Source organism: Trachypithecus francoisi, unplaced genomic scaffold, assembly GCF_009764315.1.
Source record: "Trachypithecus francoisi isolate TF-2019V2 unplaced genomic scaffold, Tfra_2.0 Lachesis_group5, whole genome shotgun sequence".
NCBI classification, from domain to species: Eukaryota; Metazoa; Chordata; class Mammalia; order Primates; family Cercopithecidae; genus Trachypithecus; species Trachypithecus francoisi.
This window is the reverse complement of record NW_022681470.1, coordinates 41534187-41556621: the sequence shown is the minus strand read 5'-3', so window position 1 is coordinate 41556621 and position 22435 is coordinate 41534187. Positions and strand designations below refer to the sequence as shown.

The following is a 22435-nucleotide window of genomic DNA, read 5'->3' as shown; positions in this document are numbered from 1 at the left end:
ATATAATTTTGTTTCAGTGGATACCATGATAATATCTTGTGTAACATAATTAGATTATTTTCATGTCTAGTCAGCTGTCACATAATTTTTAATCGATCCTGTCATAACAAATTCTAATAATTATACATCCCATATAATAGATGAATTCTATGTCTGTGTCCATACAAGAGTCACTGTAACAAAGGCATTGTTGTTTTGGTATTTATTACTTTGGTCACTTTTTATTTGAACACAATGTAAAATATTTAAAGTATTGACTTGTTTTAAAAGCTCATGTGTGTGTGTGTGGTACATGGGTTAGGACTACAGGATTATGGTAAAGCATGTGCTTCCTATACCAGAGAAAGGGTATGAGACATGATTAATTCTACCAGAAAATAAAAATTCTTGGTGAACAGTATCCCAGAGGACCTTGCATTAAAAGGGCATTATTTAAAAGATATGTTTTGAAAAGCTTAGTCTGTAAATTTACTGAACTGTGGTTGTTATAGAGTGATCTTTTGATGTAAGTATTGAAAAGCCACCTTTTTGTGTAATAGCTCTTTGTAGAACTGTACAGCTATATTAATTAGCAACAAGATACAGTATAATTGTTAATATTTATTAATGTAACAAATCAGTGATAATAGTGTTATGAAACCAACAAATTTATTCACTTAGGATACTATCCTAAGAAACTACACAGTTTGTAGTGGTTATCATTTGTCCTATATCATTACCACATACATCAGTGTTTCTCCCCTGCATCAGAATCAACAGATAACTTTTTTTTTTTTTTTTTTTTGAGACGGAGTCTCGCTCTGTCACCCAGGCTGGAGTGCAGTGGCCGGATCTCAGCTCACTGCAAGCTCTGCCTCCCGGGTGCACACCATTCTCCTGCCTCAGCCTCCCGAGTAGCTGGGACTACAGGCGCCCGCCACCTCGCCCGGCTAGTTTTTTTTTGTATTTTTTAGTAGAGACGGGGTTTCACCGTGTTAGCCAGGATGGTCTCGATCTCCTGACCTCGTGATCCGCCTGTCTCGGCCTCCCAAAGTGCTGGGATTACAGGCTTGAGCCACCGCGCCCGGCCAATAACACTTATTAAAAGTGTTGGCTCCTGAGTCCTGCTCCAAATATTGAATCAGACTTTCTGATTCAGACTTTTTGATTGGGAATCAGCATCTGAAACTTCAAGCAAACATCCCAGGTGATTGTGTTGTAGCTTGCTCCTCAGCTACACTTTGAGAAATACTGAACAAGATTCAGAAAGCACCCTTCTTCTGTCTCCCAGCTATGTATCAGGCCTTATTGTACCATCACGGATACTAGTTAACGGATTATATAAGTGCAGTAAATAACAACATCCTTAAAATCTGAACAATAAAATGTTCTCCAGATTGCCTTTTCTAGAAATCTCATTCCACAATACATGTTTTTCCTTATGAAGTCACACAGTGCTGATTAAGCACTCCTTTTCATATATTAATACAGAAAACAGAAGCCCCTAAAAAGCCTTCACTCCTGTCTTCTTTCTTTGATAAGTCCATGCCATATAGACATATCTGAAACTGTTCTGCTAGCAGAAATTTTCTGTTTATCTTAATACACATTCTTCTTTAGAAGCTAAAAAGCATTAGCATTTTATCAAGTGATGTTGCTTCCTGAGGTCAAACCTGTGACACTTCTGAAAGTTAAGCTATCCAGTCTATTGTTGAACAGAATTTTCAGTATCATATAGCTCAGCGTTTCAGTTTTCCAAAATTTCAGTTCATAAAGGTACTTAATTATTCCAACCCTGTGCCACAAACAAAGGCAATGTGTTGTTACCTTTAGGTCCAAATTGAAGCAGTTTACAATTAAGAGTAAATTGGGGAAAAAACATCAGTATTTTTAAGTTCCAATATATTGTCATGCTTGCAACTTAGAGTGTAAGCCTATAGCGCCTTAAGGGCTCTAGACAAATGCTTTCAAGCCACTCTATTTGTGTCTGTCTGGTAAAGAGCCAGACAGAGAAAATGGAGGTGAGGAAAAAAAGGTTCCATCCTTTGCAATGCTCTGATTTAAGTCAGGCAGGGTCACTTTTCCTGATTATTCCCCACTGAACTTGATTGGGATGAATCTGTCCTACAGCTGAACCACAGACCTTAAGTTGCTGTTGGAAAGGATTTGATTCCTAGGAGAAAAATCTAGTACATATGCAGATGAACTCTACCTGGAGAGAAACATCTGAAACATTCTTCTTAGCAGAATTGATACTTAACCTTCCCTTCTCCAACCAAGGCATGTTTTCTCATGCATTTTCACATTTGCACCATCTCTTCCCTTTTTCTAGAAGTTCCCTGTCAATCCCTGTTTCCTCTGTAAGAACATTTAGACATTCTAAATTTCAAATGCCACCTTCTTTATGAAATTTTTCTTAATTCTCCTAGGTAAAATTTAAGGGTGCCCTTTTTAATACAGTTCTACTATGATACTTAAATAGTTCTTTACCTGCTTCTCATCTCTATATTCCTTGCTTTCAGTAAATATTTAATGTACAGATGAATGAATGAATGAATGAATGAATGATTGTATAACATCCAATCTCTAAGTCTTTACCAAGGTTCTCTTCCCCTTTTATTATTAAAACATACTGGTTTTTTTCCTTTGTATTTTGAGAGTTTCTCCCTTATTTCTTTCTGTTTTTCTGATGTACCATTCCTGAATTTAATATTGTGGTTGTTATGCTCTTAGGACTTTGATCTCACATACTGGTGAAAACAGGCACCTTAGGATCAAGATTTGTAGCAATCTGGTAGACTTTAACTCTTCTATGTTTTTGTAGTTCTCTAACTGCCATTTTTACTTCCCTGATTGTTGCTTTTATTTCTGGTTCTATAGCTCCTTCAGCTTGCGAAAACCAAAATCTTTTCTTCTATGGGCATCTTCTTCAAAGTTCTTCTCTCTCTCTTTCTGCTTCTCTGCATTTACATTTAGTTGGCCCCGGGTGACTTTCCTATAGTGCTGCATGGAATAGTTATTGGTATCTTTTTAGAAACTTTATAAAATTAAACTTGTAACAAATTCAACAATCCAGAGGTGCATTAAAAGCTTTTAAATAATCTCTCATCTTTCCGAGATAACCAACCAATGTTAACAGTTTGAGGCCGGGCGCGGTGGCTCAAGCCTGTAATCCCAGCACTTTGGGAGGCCGAGACGGGCGGATCACGAGGTCAGGAGATCGAGACCATCCTGGCTAACACGGTGAAACCCCGTCTCTACTAAAAATACAAAAAAACTAGCCGGGCGAGGTGGCGGGCGCCTGTAGTCCCAGCTACTCGGGAGGCTGAGGCAGGAGAATGGCGTACACCCGGGAGGCGGAGCTTGCAGTGAGCTGAGATCCGGCCACTGTACTCCAGCCCGGGCGACAGAGCAAGACTCCGTCTCAAAAAAAAAAAAAAAAAAAAAAAACAGTTTGATGTGTAGTCTTTTATATTTTTCTTCATGCTTTATACGTTTCTAAATATATGTATCATTCAGTAACTTGCCTTTTACAGTTAAAGCTATATTAAAGACATTCCTCCAAGCTAGTAGGATAGCATAACTTATTCTCTTTAAAGCTACATTATGTTTTGTATTATGACAGTACCATGATTTATTTAACCATGTCACTGTTAGGCTTCCAAATTATTTCCAGGTTTTTGTTTTGCCACTGTATACAATGGTGTAGGTAACGTTCTTGTACATATCCTCTTAGATATGCATACTTTTTTCTAGAATTTTGAGATTTACTAAAATGGAATGCTGGCAGAAAGGATATGGGTCTTTTTCATTTTAATGGATGTTGCAAGATGCATTCCAAAAAAGCTTGTAGCAATTCACATCCCTTCCAGCAAGATATGAAAGTACATGTTTCTTCCTATTTTAGTCAGCTTATTTCCCTTTATAGGTATATTTTTTGTTTTTTCTCCTTATGGATTGCCTAGTCATACATTTTGCCTTCTTTAAATAAGATTGTGTGTCTTTTCTAGATATTTTATAGAACCTCTCTGTCTGTGTGTGCATTTCTTTTCCTATATTTACATGCATACTCATAAATAGAGGTTCTGTAAATTATCTAGAAAAGACACATTTATAGAGACAGAGGTTACACACACACACACACACACAATTTTCCCAGCATGTCATCTTTTCACTTTGTTCATGTAACTTTCATAACATTTTTATGTAATCAGAAATATTAATTCCTTTAAGGCTCCTGGGTCTCCTGTCTCACTTCAGAAGATCACTACATCCTATTTTTACATAATATTTTCCTAAATTCTTCTGGCATTTTTACAATTTTTGACATTTTGGTCTCTAAATCATATGGAATTTTAAAACATAAGTTAGGAGTCTTATTTTCCAATTGAGTTGTCAGTTTCTAAATACCATTTATGAAGCAAACCACTAATTTCTCCTTCAGTTAAACTACCATCTTTGCTATATATCAAATATTCTTGCATAGTTGGATCTGCTTCTAGACTCACCCTTCTGTTCTACTAATCTGTTTATTCCTGGGACAATAATAGAACAGTTTGCTGTTTTGAGTAAATTTTATTCTCTGATAGGGCAACTCTCCCCTCACTGATTCTTCTTAGAATTTCTTGACTTCTCTTTGACATATGCTGTTCCCTAGAAACTTTAAATTAATTGTATCTGGTTCTAAAATGAAAACAAGAAGTACAAATGAGATTCATTTTGAAATTATATAATTGCATACTTTACATGTAAGTTAGGAAAATGTTAAATATTAAGACTTTTCATTTAAGAATATACCTATAAATTAAATCTTGTTTTGTGTTCTCATTATGATTTTATAGTATTAAGCAATATGGGTCTTATACCTTTTATAATAAATTTAATTCTGTATTTTGTAGCTTTTATTATGAAAAGGTTTAATGATTATATTTTTAGCTAGTTATTGTTACTACAAAGGAGTTACTGGTATTTGCATAGTCTTCTTACCAAATTCTTTTATCAATTCTAATAGTATTTTTTTCATTAGAGTTGCTTTGACAGTATACGATCACAATCTGAAAATACAAATAATTTGATCTTTTTCTATATTTACATTGATTATTCTACTTTCTTGTCCGATTGCATTAGCTACAGTCCCAAAATAATGTTGTATATGTAACCCTAGGAGAGTTTTTGATCACAAGCACAATCTTCATTACCAGGTAAAACAACCCTACACCTTTTCCTCTCTTTTCTAATCTGGAATAATACAATCTAGAAAGAAATTTGGAGGTTTTTCTTTTTGTTCTCTCGAATTTAGGGAACCTAGGATAAATAAGCTGTAAGTAGCCAGCTACCTTCTTTCTTTGGTCCGCACCATTGGTTTCCCTAATTGCCTAATTAAATTGTACCTTTTTCACAGCTTAGAAGACAGAGATTGTGTGGAACTCCTCAATCTACCCCTCCAATCCCCTCCCCCACCAAGAAAAAAACCCTAAGAATGTAAAGTTTCAGAGTCAGGTAATCCCACCTCATCAGGGTGAATATATATGCGATGTAGGGGCAGAAAGGGGTGATCCCTTTCCTCCCCATCATAAAGGGTTATAGCTGACACCCCTGTTAAACAGGTTAACAAGAGAAAAGCGTAATAATTTTATTATGTGTACGCGTGTGCACAGGAGCCATACAGAAGCTTAAATACCCTCTTCTTAGGGAAGAGGAATACTAGGGAATGAAGAGGCCCAATGCTCAGACAATGATTGGTAAAGGATTCTCTTTGCATAGTATCTAGATAAAGTCCCCCAGTTAATCTCTCAGAGCTGTCCCCAGAAGAACAGAAGAAAAGTCTCTTTGGGTGTGGTGAGGACGCACAGTCTCTGCTCTTCTCTGATGGCTCATTTTTTTCTGGTTATTGGATGAGAGTCCTAGGGAGGGATTCTAGAGACAATTTCATTTTGTTTCAAAAGAAGCTTCCTGGTCGGGCGCGGTGGCTCAAGCCTGTAATCCCAGCACTTTGGGAGGCCGAGACGGGCGAATCACGAGGTCAGGAGATCGAGACTATCCTGGCTAACACGGTGAAACCCCGTCTCTACTAAAAAATACAAAAAACTAGCCGGCGAGGTGGCGGGCGCCTGTAGTCCCAGCTACTTGGGAGGCTGAGGCAGGAGAATGGCGGAAACCCGGGAGGCGGAGCTTGCAGTGAGCTGAGATCCGGCCACTGCACTCCAGCCTGGGTGACAGAGCAAGACTCTGTCTCAAAAAAAAAAAAAAAAAAAAAAAAAAAAAAAGAAGCTTCCTTAGATAAGAAAATTCCAGAGAGAATCCCCCCAGTTGCTTCAGGAAAGAGGATCAGAGAGACAGGGAGGCCGGGGAAGGTCAGAGACAGACTTCGAATCTGAGGCTTCTTTCTGAGACCTTTCAGTTGTCCAAGCATTCAGCATGCGGAAGCACCATATTCTGGGGAATTGTTTTCTGTGCCCCAACGATACCCACCCACACCTTCCTGCATGTCTGCATTTCCTTTGGTTTTTCTGGGTTTTAAATAAATCCTCTTCCCTCCCTTCTTTGACATATTACCTTGTACTTAAAGCTCAGCTCAAGTGTCACTTTCTGAAGGAACTTCTCAAATCTCCTTACAGTTGTCGCTCTGTATCTGTGGCTTCTGCACCCATGGTTTCAACCAACCATGGACAGGAATTATTCAAGAAGATAAAAGCATCCATGTTGAATATACACGGACTTTTTTTTCTTGTCATTACTCTCCAAACAATACAGTATACCAGTGATTTGTGTAACATTTATATTGTATTAGGTATTATAATCTAGAGATGATTTAAGGTACATGGGAGGATGTGTGTCAGTTATATGCAAATACTGTGTCATTTTACATAAGGGACTTGAGCATCCAACATCCTTACCTCTCTTTTGTAACATGTCACAGTTGAGTTTTCTATTTATTTTCCGTGATTATTTGTATAATAAACATCTTTTTCTCCCGTTGGACTATAAGACCCATAAGGGCAGGTGTAGCATTTGGTGTTGCTCCTCATTTTATCCCTAGCACTATGCAGAATGATCACACGGAAGAGATTTGCTGGCCGACTGCATCACAGAGGCAGAGACTGAACAGAATGTGGCGTGTAGGCGTCAATGCTATTTAAGCACTTTCTTGTAGGAACCCTAAATAAAATGTCTCTATTGGTTTCACTGTATATTCATTATAAGAGGTTTAACCCACTCTTCAGCCTTCCAGTGGATTTTAGAATGATTGTATCTTATAATTCATAGACCTACAATAATAGAATTTTGTAAATAATCTCAGTTCTTGTGAAAATATTTCTGATCAATCACATTAATACCCTTAGTTATTCAAAAAAATGTATGTTATCTGCATCTTTATGGCTTACTGAGTAGGAATTTCACTTTTCAAAGGAATATTATTTAAAAATATCGCAATGATATATGCTGTTTAAAATTGATTCTGTTTAATATGCTCTCATGCGTAAGCTTTAGGTATCTAATAAATTTTAGCCATACATTGCAAATCTCTCTATATTTTAATATTATTATTGGTTAGTGTACTTCTTGGCTTACTCATGTCCACTCATGTCAGTCTTAGTTATTGTCATTCCTTCCAGTTTGGAAGAACGTTTATTTTCTAATACACATTTTGCACAGTGAATCTATAGGAAAATGTGACTGCATAAAGACAGTCTTCATTTCAGTGCTGATGCTCACTGTTCTGCATTAACATGATTCTCTTTCACTTTTTATTTCATCTTCTTGCAAAAACCAATATGCTTTGGAGAGTGTAATAGTACATTTTTCTTAGAGAAGTAGCATGAGGTTTGTTTCTTTCTTACACAGATCCTGAAATGGAAAATGAAGAACAACCATCCTCTGAAAATGATGCTCAGAATCAGAGTGCTGAACAGATTTCATCAAGTTCTCAGGAGGTTGATTTGGTGGATCAAGAGTCTTCTGAGGAAAATTCTCTAAACTCTCACCCAGAAGCATTATCTCCAGCAGATATGGACAATGCTGCAAGCATTTCCCCTTCTGAACAGACTTCTAATCCCACAGAAAACCATGAGACTACAAATCTTAATGGTGAATGTACAGATTTAGATAACCAGCTTCAAGAACAATCAGAAACTGAGGAAGATTCCAATCCTAATGTTAGCTGGGGTAAAAAGGTCCAGCCTATAGACTCCATATTAGCAGACTGGAATGAAGATATAGAAGCATTTGAAATGATGGAGAAGGATGAGCTATGACTTGCTAAACAATCTGTTGGTAGGTATTTAAAAAGAAAAGGTAAACTGTGTGTGGTTAATAGACACCCTAATACTAAGCAGGCTTTCTAATGGGAGGCTTTAAGTATGGTGATGAACAACCACGTTCTGACTGGTGTAGTTATGGTAGGAATCTGGAGCATGCTGTGTTAGAATTGACCTTATTTAAAACTGTCACATCAAAAATGGAAATCCACAGTTCCCCCTTCAAATGCAGCACTGTACCACCCTGCAACACCTCAGGCCAGGGGAAGATTACTGAGCATTCCTGGGAAGCAGATTTCTGTAGTCTCTGGATAGACAAGAAACAAAATTCATTTAGTAGTGGAGTGGGGAATCGAAGTTTGGATAGCCTTCTAATTAAAGGAAGCTTGCCTTTCTTGGTTTGGGGGTTAGAGGCTCTTTGGGGAAGATGCATCCGAGTATTGTGGCATTCTGATTATGCTGCCTTCACAAAACACTCTAAGTGACCTAAATGGTTATGAAACAAATGCATTTATGGTGGAAACAGTCTTTGCTCATCGCTTTCTCTTGTTTCATTTAGTGACAAATGATCAAGATGACTTGATTTTTTTTTCCTTCTTAACAATGTCCTTTTTATTTAAACCAAAGGTGAAGCCAGTGTATTTTCTCAGTGAGTTCTCTGCATAAAGACTAATCAGTGGGACCAGGTAAAAAGGTCATATAATATATTGTGGAGATTGCTTACTTAATACTTCTGAAAAATGGAGTAAGGGAGAAACGATAATGTTGCAATATGAACCTCCCATTGGGCCTTCCATAGGGAAAGCTATGACTACTCTGAAATGGAACCTAGCATTGTATCCTTGTAGGGTAGATTATAAATCTTTTCCAGTTCATTTCTCTTAGGGGTGATTACCTCTAGCCATCAGCCTTACTCCATCCCATGTTTGGTATGCAATTTGAGCCACAAGGCTCATATCGCCAACAGCTATATACATTTTGTTCCATTTTTCTATCTTACAGAGCCATGATAAAACTGTGGTTAGTGATTTAAAATTCCTGGAGTAACTACTGTTTTTCTCCTTTGAAACTTAGGTTTCTAAAGTTGCACCTAAGGAGTCTGTCACATTTTCTGTTGAATCATGGTTTTTGTTTTTAACAGATAATTCCTTCTGATATGGACTTGAAAATTAGTCTATGGTGACCTGTGTTTAAAAAAAAAAGTACAATAACAACTAGCCGTATAGCTTAATAAGAATCCCCCTCCCCCCCGCTTTTGTTGTTGTTGTTGTTGTTGTTGTCTGGTGCTGGCCACATTTAAGTTTAAAAATTTTTTAAATTTTGTTGTTGATGCCTGTAGACAGCCCTGTAGTTGAAATCATGGCTTTATTCATTTTATTTATTTTTAAAACTTGCCTGAATCAGTTCTAAAGGAATATTTAAGAGACGTAATTTTCTTCTCTTTACCATGACATTACAAAACTTTTTCCTAAAACACGGTTGTGAGGTACTGGTGAGCTGTAAGTGGAGCTGTTAAAAACAGCAGTGCTGTATTGTAGTTATGTATATTCGTGTACAGTATGTTTAGATCCCAGGTAAACATATTCTTTTCTGAGAGGATAAATACCTGCATTCAGATATTCCAGGTAAATATAATTGAGTCAGGGAGTAGTAAATCTAATGGAGAATTCATTTTGGGGAGGGGGAAAAAGAAGAGTATGCAAGACCCTTATTGGCTTTTAATTATACCTGAGACCAAAATGGATATTTTTAGTCTCTCTGCATGTGAGATTTGGTGTAACAAGATAGAACTATAATATATACAGTATATGGAAGGATAGACATAGTGCTTTGTTCATTTTAATTGCAAGCTGCCAAAATAGCTGAAGCTTAATTACTTGACTTGCCTTGATTTATAGGACTGGGGCTTGGAAAAAATGAGCAGATGTTCCTCTAAGACATTGATTACAGAAGCCTTATATACATGGATTTGATTTTGTATTTGTAGCTGAAAGCCATTGTTGTCTAACTTTTTTAAGTTATCAAAACAACCTAATTTCTTTTCCAACAAGGAGAACTTAATGACATGAAGGATTGTGTGACACATTGGAAAAGTCAGCTTACTGCCACTCTCTTCCTTTGGCCATTAGAGGGAGGTGTTGCCTCATCGACGCTTAGAAGCAAATCGTTCACTTGTTTAGAAAAGTAAATCCTTAAAAAAAAAAAAAAAAAAAAAAAAGGAAAAAATTTAACCAATTTTTCTTAATACCCAGAAGGAATTATACCCAGTACTTCCCGAGTTAAAAAAAGAGGATATAATGTTCGTCTGAAAAACTCCAACGTTGTAATTGACTCTACATTCATTTACTTACTTGACATACTGCCACAAAGTAGTTTTTTAGTTCATTAAAAATTCCAAAGGCATTAGTTATTTTTTTTTAATGTTTTGTTTTTTAGTTACCTTTTATAGACATTTTAGTAACTTGCTAAAGATTTAGGGGATTCTATGAAACCCCAATTTAGAAACATCTGGTCTACCTCAGTTAAATGTTGACTGCTTAGAAATATAGCTGAAGTGATCACCACAGCCATAAAATTGTTTGAGTAAGAAAGATTTATATAATGTTTACAAATCTGGAATCAAGTAAGGATTTTAGCTGAAAGTTAAGAGATATTAGAGCAAGTATTTAATTCAGGTATTTTCAAGTTTTAAAAACCCGTTTACCTACTAAAAATAAAATAGCTAGAGTTTTTTTCTGCATATAAAAGTTCATTGAAATGATATGCCCTTATTTGCAATACTTTTCCCATAAAGTTTTAAGTGTGAAAGAATTGTAATTTACTAGATATGTTTGGTATGGGATATTTTGTTGGGCAGATTTTCTTTTTTTTCTTAAATTGTAATAGGCTTCCAAAAAGAGTATAATTGTTTCAGAACAAATTAACTCTTGGCATTATACATCTCCCTTTTTCTTTACAGTATTAGTAAAATGAAAAATTGTACACTTTCTGATTTTAACTTCACTAATATAATTACTCTCAAGAATTTTTTAAAATTTAAATTACCATCACACAACCTTTTTATAGTAAAGCCAACATTTGTTCTCTCACCAAACCCCATGCCAAATTCATCATGAAGAAAGCTCAGCATAAGTAATTCAAATACTGCTTATAATTTTAGAGAAGGGGGGGTAGAATTTAGTAAATAGTCCAGCCAGTCGTTTTATGCACAAGGCTTCAGTCAGAACATAGAAAAAAAAAACATTCTGTGAATGAAATATTGTATGTTCAGATTTTATAAAAGACATTTTTAAAAGCCCAATTTACAGCCGTATATTTTCTTATGATGTAATTTATGAAAAAGATGTCTGTACTAACAGGTGCTGTAACACTACTGTTGTTGGATTTTATTGTTTGATGATAAATGTATACAATATTTCTAAGGGAAACTATGTACTGTGATGTAAAAGTCTGGGCAAAATGTATATAATCCTGTATATAATTGTGTATTTGATTATAATTACTGATTGTAAAGATTTAATAAAATATGTAAATATTCTGGTTTAGTTTTAATTTGCATTTTTAGAATCACTGTGTATATCTTTATACTTTTATGTCTTGATATTTATCACTCTGTTTTCCTTTTTAAAAAAAAAAAACTTTCATTTTATCCTCAGGGGAGTGAATTCTGGGACATTTGAGGCTGTAGAAACCCAAGTTTGTGGGCTAAAGTAAGGATTTTGGACCTTGTAAGAAATCACTGAAGGGTTTTCAACTAGTCAGTAACATGCCCAAAGGCAATGGTAAGTGAATAAAACTCTAGAATTGTATATAAAGTATAATCCAGTGTTTGCTCACTCTCTCCATACACATACATACATACACACACACATATATACACACACACATATATAATGACATTGACTCATTTATTCAACAAAGACTAAGTGCACGCATGCCTTCTGTATGCCAGGCACTATTATAGGACCTGGGGTGGTTGTAGTGGACAAATGGACAAAATGTAGTAAAGAAGATAGAAAATAAAGTAGTAAATAAAAAGGACAATGAGTTTATGAAGAAAAAAATATGGTGAGGGGATAGAGAGTGATGGAAATCATGGAGTGAGGGTCTAGTTAAATAGCCAAAATACTAACAGTGGTTATCTTGGATTGTAGGCAATTGCTATTTCCTTATTTGTATATGTCAGTATTTTCATAAGTTTCCAAAATAAACATTATGATTTTAAAAATAAGTAGTTTAGGTCAGTGAAAGAATAGAAGAGAACATGAAAGATACACACCAGGTGGGGCATGGTGGTGCACACCTATAATCCCCTCTCCTCATGAGGCTGAGGTTGGGAGGATTGCTTGTGCCCGGAACTTTTGAGACCAGCCTGGGCAACATAGGAGACCCCGTCTCAAAAACAAAATCACCCCAGAATCCTCCTATCTCGTGTTTCTGCACGATTCAACCAGTCCCAGATGTACTGCACACCTACCATGGTCATAAGCAGCATTTGGCTGGGACTCAAAACCTTGAGAGGAGATGAAGTTTACCAAGAAAACTGGGTGGAATAGGAAAAAAGAGAAGATCTAAAATAGAGCCCTGAGATTCCTAGAATCTGGGGACAGCAGAGGAGGAAGGACATTTGTAGAAGGGAATGAAAAAGAGCAGTTGGAGAGGTGGGAGGAAAACAAGGCTGGAGCAGTGTATAAAAACCAAGACAGCATTTCAAGGATGGAGTGGCAAATAGCCTGAAACCCCTAAAAAGTAGTTTCTTGGTTTTAGCAACCTTTTCTGAAGTCCCCTACCCCACCAAATATCCACAGGAGGCAGTGGGTACTTGGTGCAAGGCAGACTGTTGCTATGGAAGACTGTGGGGCTCCGTCTTTTAATATTTGAGAAAAACCAGAAATTCCGGTGAAATCTTACTTTAAAACATTGTTTGAGTTAAACAAAATATATGTGACAGCAAAGGTCTCCAGTTTGCAACCTCCAAGCTGTCAGAGGATCCTTACCTCCACATGTGTACGTACAAGGAAGACCCCATTCATTTTTAGAGGATCATTCACCAATTTCCAGTTCCAGATTTATCATATGCACCACAGACCTCTTTCAACTGTTGAGATTTTCTTATGTCTTAATGGCCCTGGTGGTAATTAAGTGGCTTTTTAAATGTAGATTAATCTTTTAATCAAGTAGGTCAATGGAAAGGGGACATCCATTCACCTTCCTACAATTACTCTTCTTAAAAAAAGTTTTTGAGACAGGGTCTCACCATGTTGGCCAGGCTGGAGTGCAGTGGCTGTTCACAGGTGAGAACATAGTGCCCGGCAGCTCTGAACTCCTGGCCTTAAGCAGTCCTTCCACATCAGCCTCCCAAGTAACTGGGATTACAGGCGCCTGCCACCATGGCTGGCTTCACCTTTCTACGTTTTCTCATGTCAGCCTTTGAGACCATCTTTAACCTGAGGTAATGAAAGTTTCTCTCTTGAATCCAGCTCAGGTCTTGCTTCCATCAACTGGTCTGGCCAGACTGCTGACTCAACTTCACCCCACCTTCTTCCTTCTGTGGTTTCTGGTGGCTTGCTGCTCCACACCACATACTCCCCTAGGGTATATCTGTAAGCTTCTACTCAGCTCAACAGTGGTTCCTTCAATTTCCAGAAACACCTCAAAGAGGACTGGTCCAGGCCAGCTGTCTAATAAGCTATATGAACACTAGTATCCTCCTTGCAGTCCTAATAATGAAAGCAACCTACACTTTTTTTTTTTTTTTTGACAGAGTTTTACTGTGTCATCCAGGCTGGAGTGCAGTGGTGCAAACTCGGGACACTGCAACCTTTGCCTCCCAGGTTCAAGCAGTTCTCCTGCCTTAGCCTTCCTAGTAGTTGGGATTATAGGCGTGCACCACCATGCCCAGCTAATTTTTGTATTTTTAGTAGAGATGAGGTTTGGCTATGTTGACCAGGCTGGTCTTGAACTCCTGACCTCAAGTGATCTGACCTCAGCCTCCCAAAGTGCTGGGATTACAGGTGTGAGCCTTTGCACCCAGTCAGAACCACTTTTTGAACCCTCACTAGTCATTAACATACACTGAGCGCTCTATATGATTCCTTATCCATATGGCAACCTTGCAAGATACCTATAATTTCATTTAAGCGGCTCGCCCAAAGCCACAGAGCAAGTTAGATGGGCCTGGGATTTGAACCTAGATTAGCCTGACTTCTGTGATACAGACTGACTCTCCTAACTATGCACAATTAATCTATTTGAACCAAGGGTGTGTAATCTGGCTGCCATGAAGGCTGACACAGATACCCTTACAAACAACATTCACCTGCGAAACAGCCAGCTACTAAAGGGATCTGGGAGTTGAAGATACTTATAGGACCTTGGGGGGTTGTAGTGGACAAATGGACAAAATGTAGTAAAGAAGGTAGAAAATAAAGTAAATTAAAAGGACAATGAGTTTATGAAGAAAAAATTATGGTGAGGGGCTAGAGAGTGACTTCCAAAAGGGGTGGGAAGAGGAGAAAGGACTGCTTACAGCTTCAGGCCTTATGGTCTCTTGAGTCAGAGGATATTTATCAGACTTCAAAATGGTAGATACGAGAGACAAGTCTTGTTTCCAAGGCAACTACCAATTTCTCTGATCCTTGGCTCCAACATTTCATCATCTCCTGTCACAATGGCCCCACCTAGGAAACACCTACAAACCACGCAAGAAACCCATGTATGTGTTTTACCAGCTCATCACTGGCCTGGGAGCCGCTTGAGAAAAAGGAAAAGTTGGGCCTCGTCACTTGTCTCACCTCTGCCAGTGCCTAGCTCTTGAAAGCCACTCACTAAGCTCTTGTGGGGTGAATTGAATGAAACACCTGGTTCAGAATGAGTGGATGTTTTCCGTCACTTCCCCAAATCACATTTATCCTGAAAGGGCTAGGATTTGCAATCACAGAAATGTCAAAGAAATGATGTGCCAATTTTGAAGACAATTGTATGAAGGTAGTCCTAAAAATCTTTTTTTGTTGTTGGAAGTAAACATTGAAGAGAGCACAACTCATGTAAGGGTCTCAGAATTTTAGATTTTTTAAGTTGTCACAACATTGATTCTCCTCATTGGACAGAGAAGAAGACAGACTCTGGAGGTGGGAAGTGACTTGACCAGGGTCACACATCTCCACAACTGATTGTACTCTTAGGCAGCGTGGAGGTTCTGGCACAGCTACTTCACAGTCATCCTCAGGCCTTACGGCCTGAGTTCCTCCACTCTGTTTAAGTTAACATTCAGCCAGAGGGATAATTACTAACATCAGAACTTCAGAGCTGCCCCTGAGATGCCTTGGCAAAACTCTAGGGTTCCACTGAATACAGTGTAAAAACTACTGACTTAGACAATGTATTGTTCCTCATTTAAACTTTTAGCACATTCAAGCAAAACTGTCTTTTAATTCCTTGAAAACTGGCTATTGCTATTCTGATTAGCAGCATTTTTTCTCTTCCTTTCCTGATGAATAAACTCATTAATGAAAGAATACATCCTGTACTTTCTTTTGTGTGTTCATCTGAATTAACCTAAGTGTGGGCAGAGCTCAAAATGCTGAGACCAAGATACAGATCCTTTGCCTGGTGGGCCCTCTTGTGGGTCTCGAAGTCAAGGGTTCCCAAGCTTCATGGTGATGGCAAAAATGGTCCTCTTTAGACCAAAATCACTGAATGTGACATTTCTAAATTTGAAATTCTGAGTAAGAGCTACAGGAAAGAATGGTAACCTGTTTATCTCTGTATTGGTAAGGCAATAATGGAAAATTCTAGGCTAACCAAGTAAGAGGCATCTCATTTTAAGCCAGTACTTTCTAAACCTCTGTGAGACTGAGAATGGTGGCTCACACCTGTAATCCCAGACCTTTGGGAGGCTGAGGCAGGTGGATCACCTGAGGTCAGGAGTTCAAGACCAGCCTGGCCAACATGGTGAAACCCTGTCTCTACAAAAATACAAAAATTAGCCGGGCATGGTGGTGGGCACCTGTAATTCCCAGCTACTCAGGAGGCCGAGGCAGGAGAATTGCATGAACCTGGGAGACAGAGGTTGCAGTGAGCCGAGATGGCACCACGGCACTCCAACCTGGGCAACGGGTTGGAGGGGGCGGGTACAAAAACAAAATCAATCCTCTGTGAAACTCTACTACCTTTGTAATAATAATGCTCATTAATGAATGTTCACATTTATCAGGTACTTAGAACTTATGCTTTTGTAAGACCTTTATGAGACAGATACCTTTGTTATTCCCATTTTATTGATGAGAAAACAGGCTGAGCAGTGGAGTTATAACTGAAACCAAAGAAACACACTGGCTAAATTAAACAGGCAAGTGTGTGAGGGTAGATGCAGGAAAAAAGAAGGCTCCTGGAAGGTTCCAGTGGTGGCACCAAAGATCTGGAGGAGGGCAGTTGACATGTTCTCAACCTTTATTATGCATAACAGAAGTCACATGTATCCCACAAATATGAAAATATTGTGTATCAGTACAAGAAAAAGAGGACAGACCCTGGAGCCAGACTGCTGAGCTTAAAATCTCAGCCCCAGCCCTTACTCTGTATGACCTTGAAATGAATTTCTCAGTTTCCTCATCTGTGAAGTGGGGATAAAAATAGAACCTGTTTCAAAGGATGGCTGTATTCAAAGCAGGTGGCTCACCGCCCAACTCACTGTGAGAACACAGCGCAATTGCTACCATTGGCTATTGTACAAAGTGCCACATGCAAATATGTTTTCAGTCCTCTCCTTCTACGGTCCCTCCCTCTGGATTGCTATGCTTGAGTTTCACGTGTAAGTTCTGTGTTAATCAGTTCTGGGTAACTGCTTGAGGCAGTTTGGGCCAGGTGATGTATCCTTTGACTTCTGATAGCTCTGGGTAGAGATTCAGAAAGAGTATCCACCTGATGAAACCGACCTAATTGTCTCAGTCTCTCAAAAGATGGCAGAAAAATAGCCCTTGAAACAATAACGAGCTTTCAGAAGCGTTTAGGGGGAGAAAGGATCAAGGAGTGGTCTGAATTGCTTACACAGCTTTTCTGTGACAGGAGTAAGAAATTGACTCTCAGCATGAGACAAAGTGCACATGAGGGAGCGCACATCCTCAGGACATCAGCCTGTTCTCATGGTCACCGTCCTGAGAATCTCCAGGAGTGGGCCAGCCAAGCGGGGATGCCAGCCAGCTCTCCAGCACAGGGCCTCCAGCTACCTGCCGATAGTGCTGGCAGAGATGGACAAGGCGACAGCCTGGGCGACCGGCCAGAGGAGAACCACCACCATGGAAAGTGTGTGTTTCAGAGTGTGCGGCACACCCAGAGCCCGAGGGAGGAGGTTGCAAAGTGCCAGTGTCTTTGTACAATCTCCAAAAACCAGAAAAAGCTCAAAATTATGGGAATAGAGGTAAAGAGGACTTTGAACAGAAACAAGACAATTATTCCAATAAAGTGCTGGCTTCACAAGAAAAACAAACAAAGCTGCTTTCCTGGGAATTCGAACCTCACCATCAAAAACGGACATTGCACAACTCATCCCTCTGGCAAGTCAGGAGAGCATCTCGCTGGTGTAGGCTTGGACCACACACAGCCTTGTAGATTCAGAGTAGGGCATCATTTTTCCTTGGTTCTTGAGGCCTGCATCTTGTTGTTGCTTTTTTTATTTTCTCCCAAATTTTCTCTCTCATGTATAATAACCAAATTTCTGAGGCTCTAGATACCAGAGCTTGATTAAAAAGTATTTGATCTTGTAAATGCAGAATTAGTTACTCGCTGTGCGACTTTAGCAAGTTACCTAACTTCTCTGAGACTCGGTTTTCTCCTCTATAGAATGCTAGTTTTGTCTGCCCAATATGCTTTCCTCTATGTCCTCTGTTACTGGGCCCCACCCCAACAACTACACGAACACCATTGTAGAAATAAAGGCTTTCATATACAGTTACTTCGACAGCCTCCCTTGCAGTCCTGGGACAGGCTCATTGCTTAATTCTGCCAGTCAGATGCACGTACCCTGGACTTTGAGTTGGAGCTTTGAATTCATGGCAGGATCGCACACAATCTGTTAATAAGAGAGTGTAGTGGTAGCCACTACATTCGGTCTCCAGAGACACAGGAACAACACCTGGGCCCTGGGAGGCTGGGGAAGAGGTGATGGCTGAGAGGTCTAGGGCATGTGTGTGTTCGTGTGTGTTAGAGAGACAGAGACAGAGACACTTGATTCCTACTCCCTGTGTGTCCACAGAGAAGGCCCTCCTTAAGGCAAACCCCTGGCTTGCTTTTCCGTTACCTGATTGGTGAGTTGGGAGCCAGCCTACCTGTCTGTGGAAAACACCCTTCCTGGTACTTTTGACTTTGTAGTGAAAGCAGTCTCAGGCCTGGAGGGGAAGGAGTGTGTGGATGAGGGAAAGCCCAGGTTTTCTTTCTCTGCCAGTGCTGGGGTCGGGGTGAGGGTGTAAATCTGCCTAATGTCCGAATGAGCTGTTAGCACTCCTGTATTAGTCCATAAATCCATCTGCTTTTTTATCAGAAGGGAACTTTATATGACCATCGTTAATAGAAAAATGGTCTTTGTGACTTTAAGCACAGAATCATTTGTAAACACACAATTATTTAAAAAATAAATGTATTTTTCCATGTACCACTTAAAAGGATCTTCAGACCAGTGGTATGTGAATTTTACTTTGAGAAATACTGTGGTACGCTCTAAGGCCCCTGGTTGTTTTTATTTTTTAACAGAGAGAGCCTACTATTGTCCTGAGGTAAGAAATGATCGACTACATTAAAATGAACCTTAAAGAGTATTTATACAGTAACATCAAATTAGTAGCTTCTCATGGCAATTATGCAACTTTCACTTTCTCTTGATTACTATAGTTTCTAGTAACTGTTGAAATCGGGTAGTGTGAGTCCTCCAATTTTGTTATTTTCAGGACTGTTATTTCAAGATTTGTTACTTTCAATCTTGATGCCCCTTTTCAGCCTATTATAGTTCCTTTGCATTTCCACATAAATTTTAGAATAGACTTGTCAATTACTTCAAAAAACCATAGTCAGGCATGGTGGCTTGAGCCTTTAGTTCCAGCTACCAGGGAGACTGGCGGGGGAGAATGGCTTGAGCCCAGAAGTTTGAAGTTGCAGTGTGCTTTTGATCACAGCTCCAACCTCAGTGACACAGCAATACCCCATCTCTTAGAGAAAAAGAAAATGCCTGATTTAATTTTAATTAGAAATGTACTTAATCTAGAACGGACACTTTTTAAAACGTAGAGTCAGCTGGGCATGGTGGCTCATACCTGTAATCCCAGCACTTTGAGAGGATCACTTGAACTCAAGAGTTTGAGACCAGCCTGGGCAATATGGCAAAACTTTGTCTCTACAAAAATTACAACAATTAGCCAGGTGTGCTTATGTGCATCTGTAGTCCCAGCTACTCAGGAGGTTGAGGTGAGAGAATCACTTGAGCCTGGGGAGGTCGAGGGATGGACCTAGGGATGGAAATGCTTGTCATAGTGTAAAATATAGGATTATTTGTATGTCTTCTTTTGAGAAATGCTTATTCAGGTCCTTTGCCCATTCTCGAATCAGATTGTTTTCTTGCTATTGAGTTATTTCAGTGAGCTTTATCCTGCAGTGAGCCATGATTGTGCCACTGCACTCCAGCCTGGGTGAAAGAGCAAGACCCCGTCTTAACAAACAAACAAACAAATAAAAAAATGAGTCATCCATTCTATGAACATGGTATGTCTGTTCATTTAATTAGATCTTTAACATCTCTCAACAATATTTTGAAGCTTCTAATGTAGAATTTTTGCATATCTTTTGTCCTGAGTATTTATGATCACCTGGAATTGTTTTTAAATTTTATTTTCAAATTGTTTGTTGATAATATACAGAGATATAATTAATTTTTTATATTGACTTACGTCATACAACCTTGTAAAATTCACTTATTAGTTCTAGTAAATTTTTTGTAAATTCTTAGGGATTTTCTTGCTGTCAAGAAAAGACAGTTTTACTTTTTCGTTTCCAGTCTTTATCAATGACTTTATTTCTCTTTTTGGCTTCATAAAACTGGCTAGGACATCTAGTACAATGTTGAATAGAGGAGGTGAGAGTGAACATTCTTCACCTTATTCATGAAACTAGGGAGAAAGTATTCAGTATTTCATTGTCATATATGATGTTAATTGTATGCTTTTCAGAGATGCCCTTTTTCAGGTTCAGTAATGTCCCTTCTATTTCTAATTTGCTGAGAATTTGATCATAAATGGCTATTGAATTTTGTCAAATACTTTGATTCATCTATTGCATAAATTGTGTAGTTTTTCTCCTTTATACTGTTTACCATGGTGAACTACATTGACTGATTTTCAAGTATTAAACCAACCTTGTATTCCTGGTATAAACCTTAGTTGGTAATGATGTATTTTGATTTTTAATATATTGCTGAATTTGAGTCACTAATATTTTTGGTCAGAATTTTTTGGTTAATATTCATATGGGATATGTTTGATTTTCTTTTCTTGTAATGTCTTTATCAGTCTTCGGTATTGGGGTTATGCTGGCCTCAAAGCAAGCTGGGAAATGTCTCCTCCTCTATTTTTGGAAAGAATATAAGATTGCTGTTATTTCTTCCTTAAATGTTTGATAGAATTGCCTAGTGAAGCCATTTGGACCTTGAATTCTTTTTGTGGGAAAGTTTGATAACAAATTCAATTTTTAAAATAGGTAAATGGTATTCAGATTTCCCATTTCTTTTGTCAGTTTTGGCAAGTTGGGTTTTTCAAGGAATTTGTTCATTTCATTTAAAGTGTTGAATTTATTTATATAAAGTTGTTTATAATAATTCTTTATTGTCTTTTTGTCATAAAATCGCTAATGATACTCTTCTTTTATTTCCAAAATTGATAGGTTGTGTTTCCTCTCTTTTTCTCATCAGTTTATCTAAGAGTTTAACAATTTTTTCAATAAACAAATTTTGGCCTTTGTTAATATTTCTTCCTACAGTTTGTTTACTATTTCATTGATTTCTGTTCTTATCTCTATTATTTCCCCCTCTACATCTTTAATTTACTTCTAGTTTTTTCTTGTTTCTTAAGGGGAGAGCTTTGATTATTGACTTTAAATATTTATCTCCCAGTTTCTGCCTGCTTTTAGTTGATCTCTGTTGCCTTTCAAATAATTGGGTAAAATATTTTGTGGGCAGCTTACAATCATTATCTGCAGATAGTCTTAAGTCATTCCACTATTATTGGAACTGGGATTCAGAAGATCTGCCTTTTTTTCTAAGTTTTAAGCTTTAGGCCAGTGCAGTGGCTCACGCCTGTAATCCCAGCACTTTGGGAGGCCGAGGCGATGGATCACCTGAGGTCGGGAGTTCAAGACCAGCCTGACCAAAGAGGTGAAACCTTCTCTCTACTAAAAATACAAAAATAAGCCAGGAATGGTGGCAGGTGCCTGTAATCCCAGCTACTTGGGAGGCTGAGGCAGGAGAATCACTTGAACCCGGAAGGTGGAGGTTGCAGTGAGCCAAGATCAAACCATTGCACTCCAGCCTGGGTGACACTGTGAGACTCTGTCTCAAAAAAAAAAAAAGATAAAAAACAAAAATAAAAAATAAAATACAATAAGTTTTAAGCTTTATAAGCTTGGCTAAGTATTCTAATTTGTGTCAACCCCTTCGTCTGTAAAGTGGGGGTTATATAATAACAAATATCTTAGATGATTGTCATGGAGAGTAAATGAAATAATGAAATATTCCTTTTAAAGGAATAACATGATATATAAATTTTATTTGTTTTCAATAATGCAACAAAAAAGAATAGTTCCCATGGCGCATACTTGTATTTCCATTAAAAGTTCAGACACAGTACTGAGTCATTTAATTTTCACAGCTTGATAGATGAGGAAGATAGTCCTTTATCATCTTCTAAAATATTCTAAGTAACCTTGTAATTACATGCATTCATATTCAGTGGATATTGATTAAATGTCTATTACACATATATTAAGCACTTTTATGTGCAATATAGTGAAAAAAACAATAACTTAAAATTTTTTCACACCTTTATTCCACTCTTAAAAATTTATCCTAAGGAAATCATCAAAGATGGCACCCATATTTATTGTGCAAACTGCTTATTGCAGGTTTCTTCATAATAACAAAAAATTGAAACAACCAGAATAAA

The 22435-nt window shown here is 38.1% G+C and overlaps 1 protein-coding gene across 13 annotated transcripts in view; it reads left to right on the top strand.

The window, feature by feature from the left end:
* Positions 1-22435, top strand: part of EDEM3 (ER degradation enhancing alpha-mannosidase like protein 3) — a 91680-nt gene that overhangs the window by 63858 nt on the left and 5387 nt on the right. For 9 of the 13 annotated variants that reach the window (XM_033200067.1, XM_033200065.1, XM_033200063.1 and 6 more), the window contains one exon: positions 7825-11775. In XM_033200067.1, the coding sequence (XP_033055958.1) occupies positions 7825-8234 (410 nt within the window). In that variant the 3' untranslated portion in view covers positions 8235-11775. Of the gene's footprint in view, positions 1-7824; positions 11776-11893; positions 12039-17303; positions 17938-22435 lie in introns of those variants that run through there. The other 4 variants (XR_004434383.1, XR_004434382.1, XM_033200062.1 and 1 more) reach the window with 4 other exon arrangements.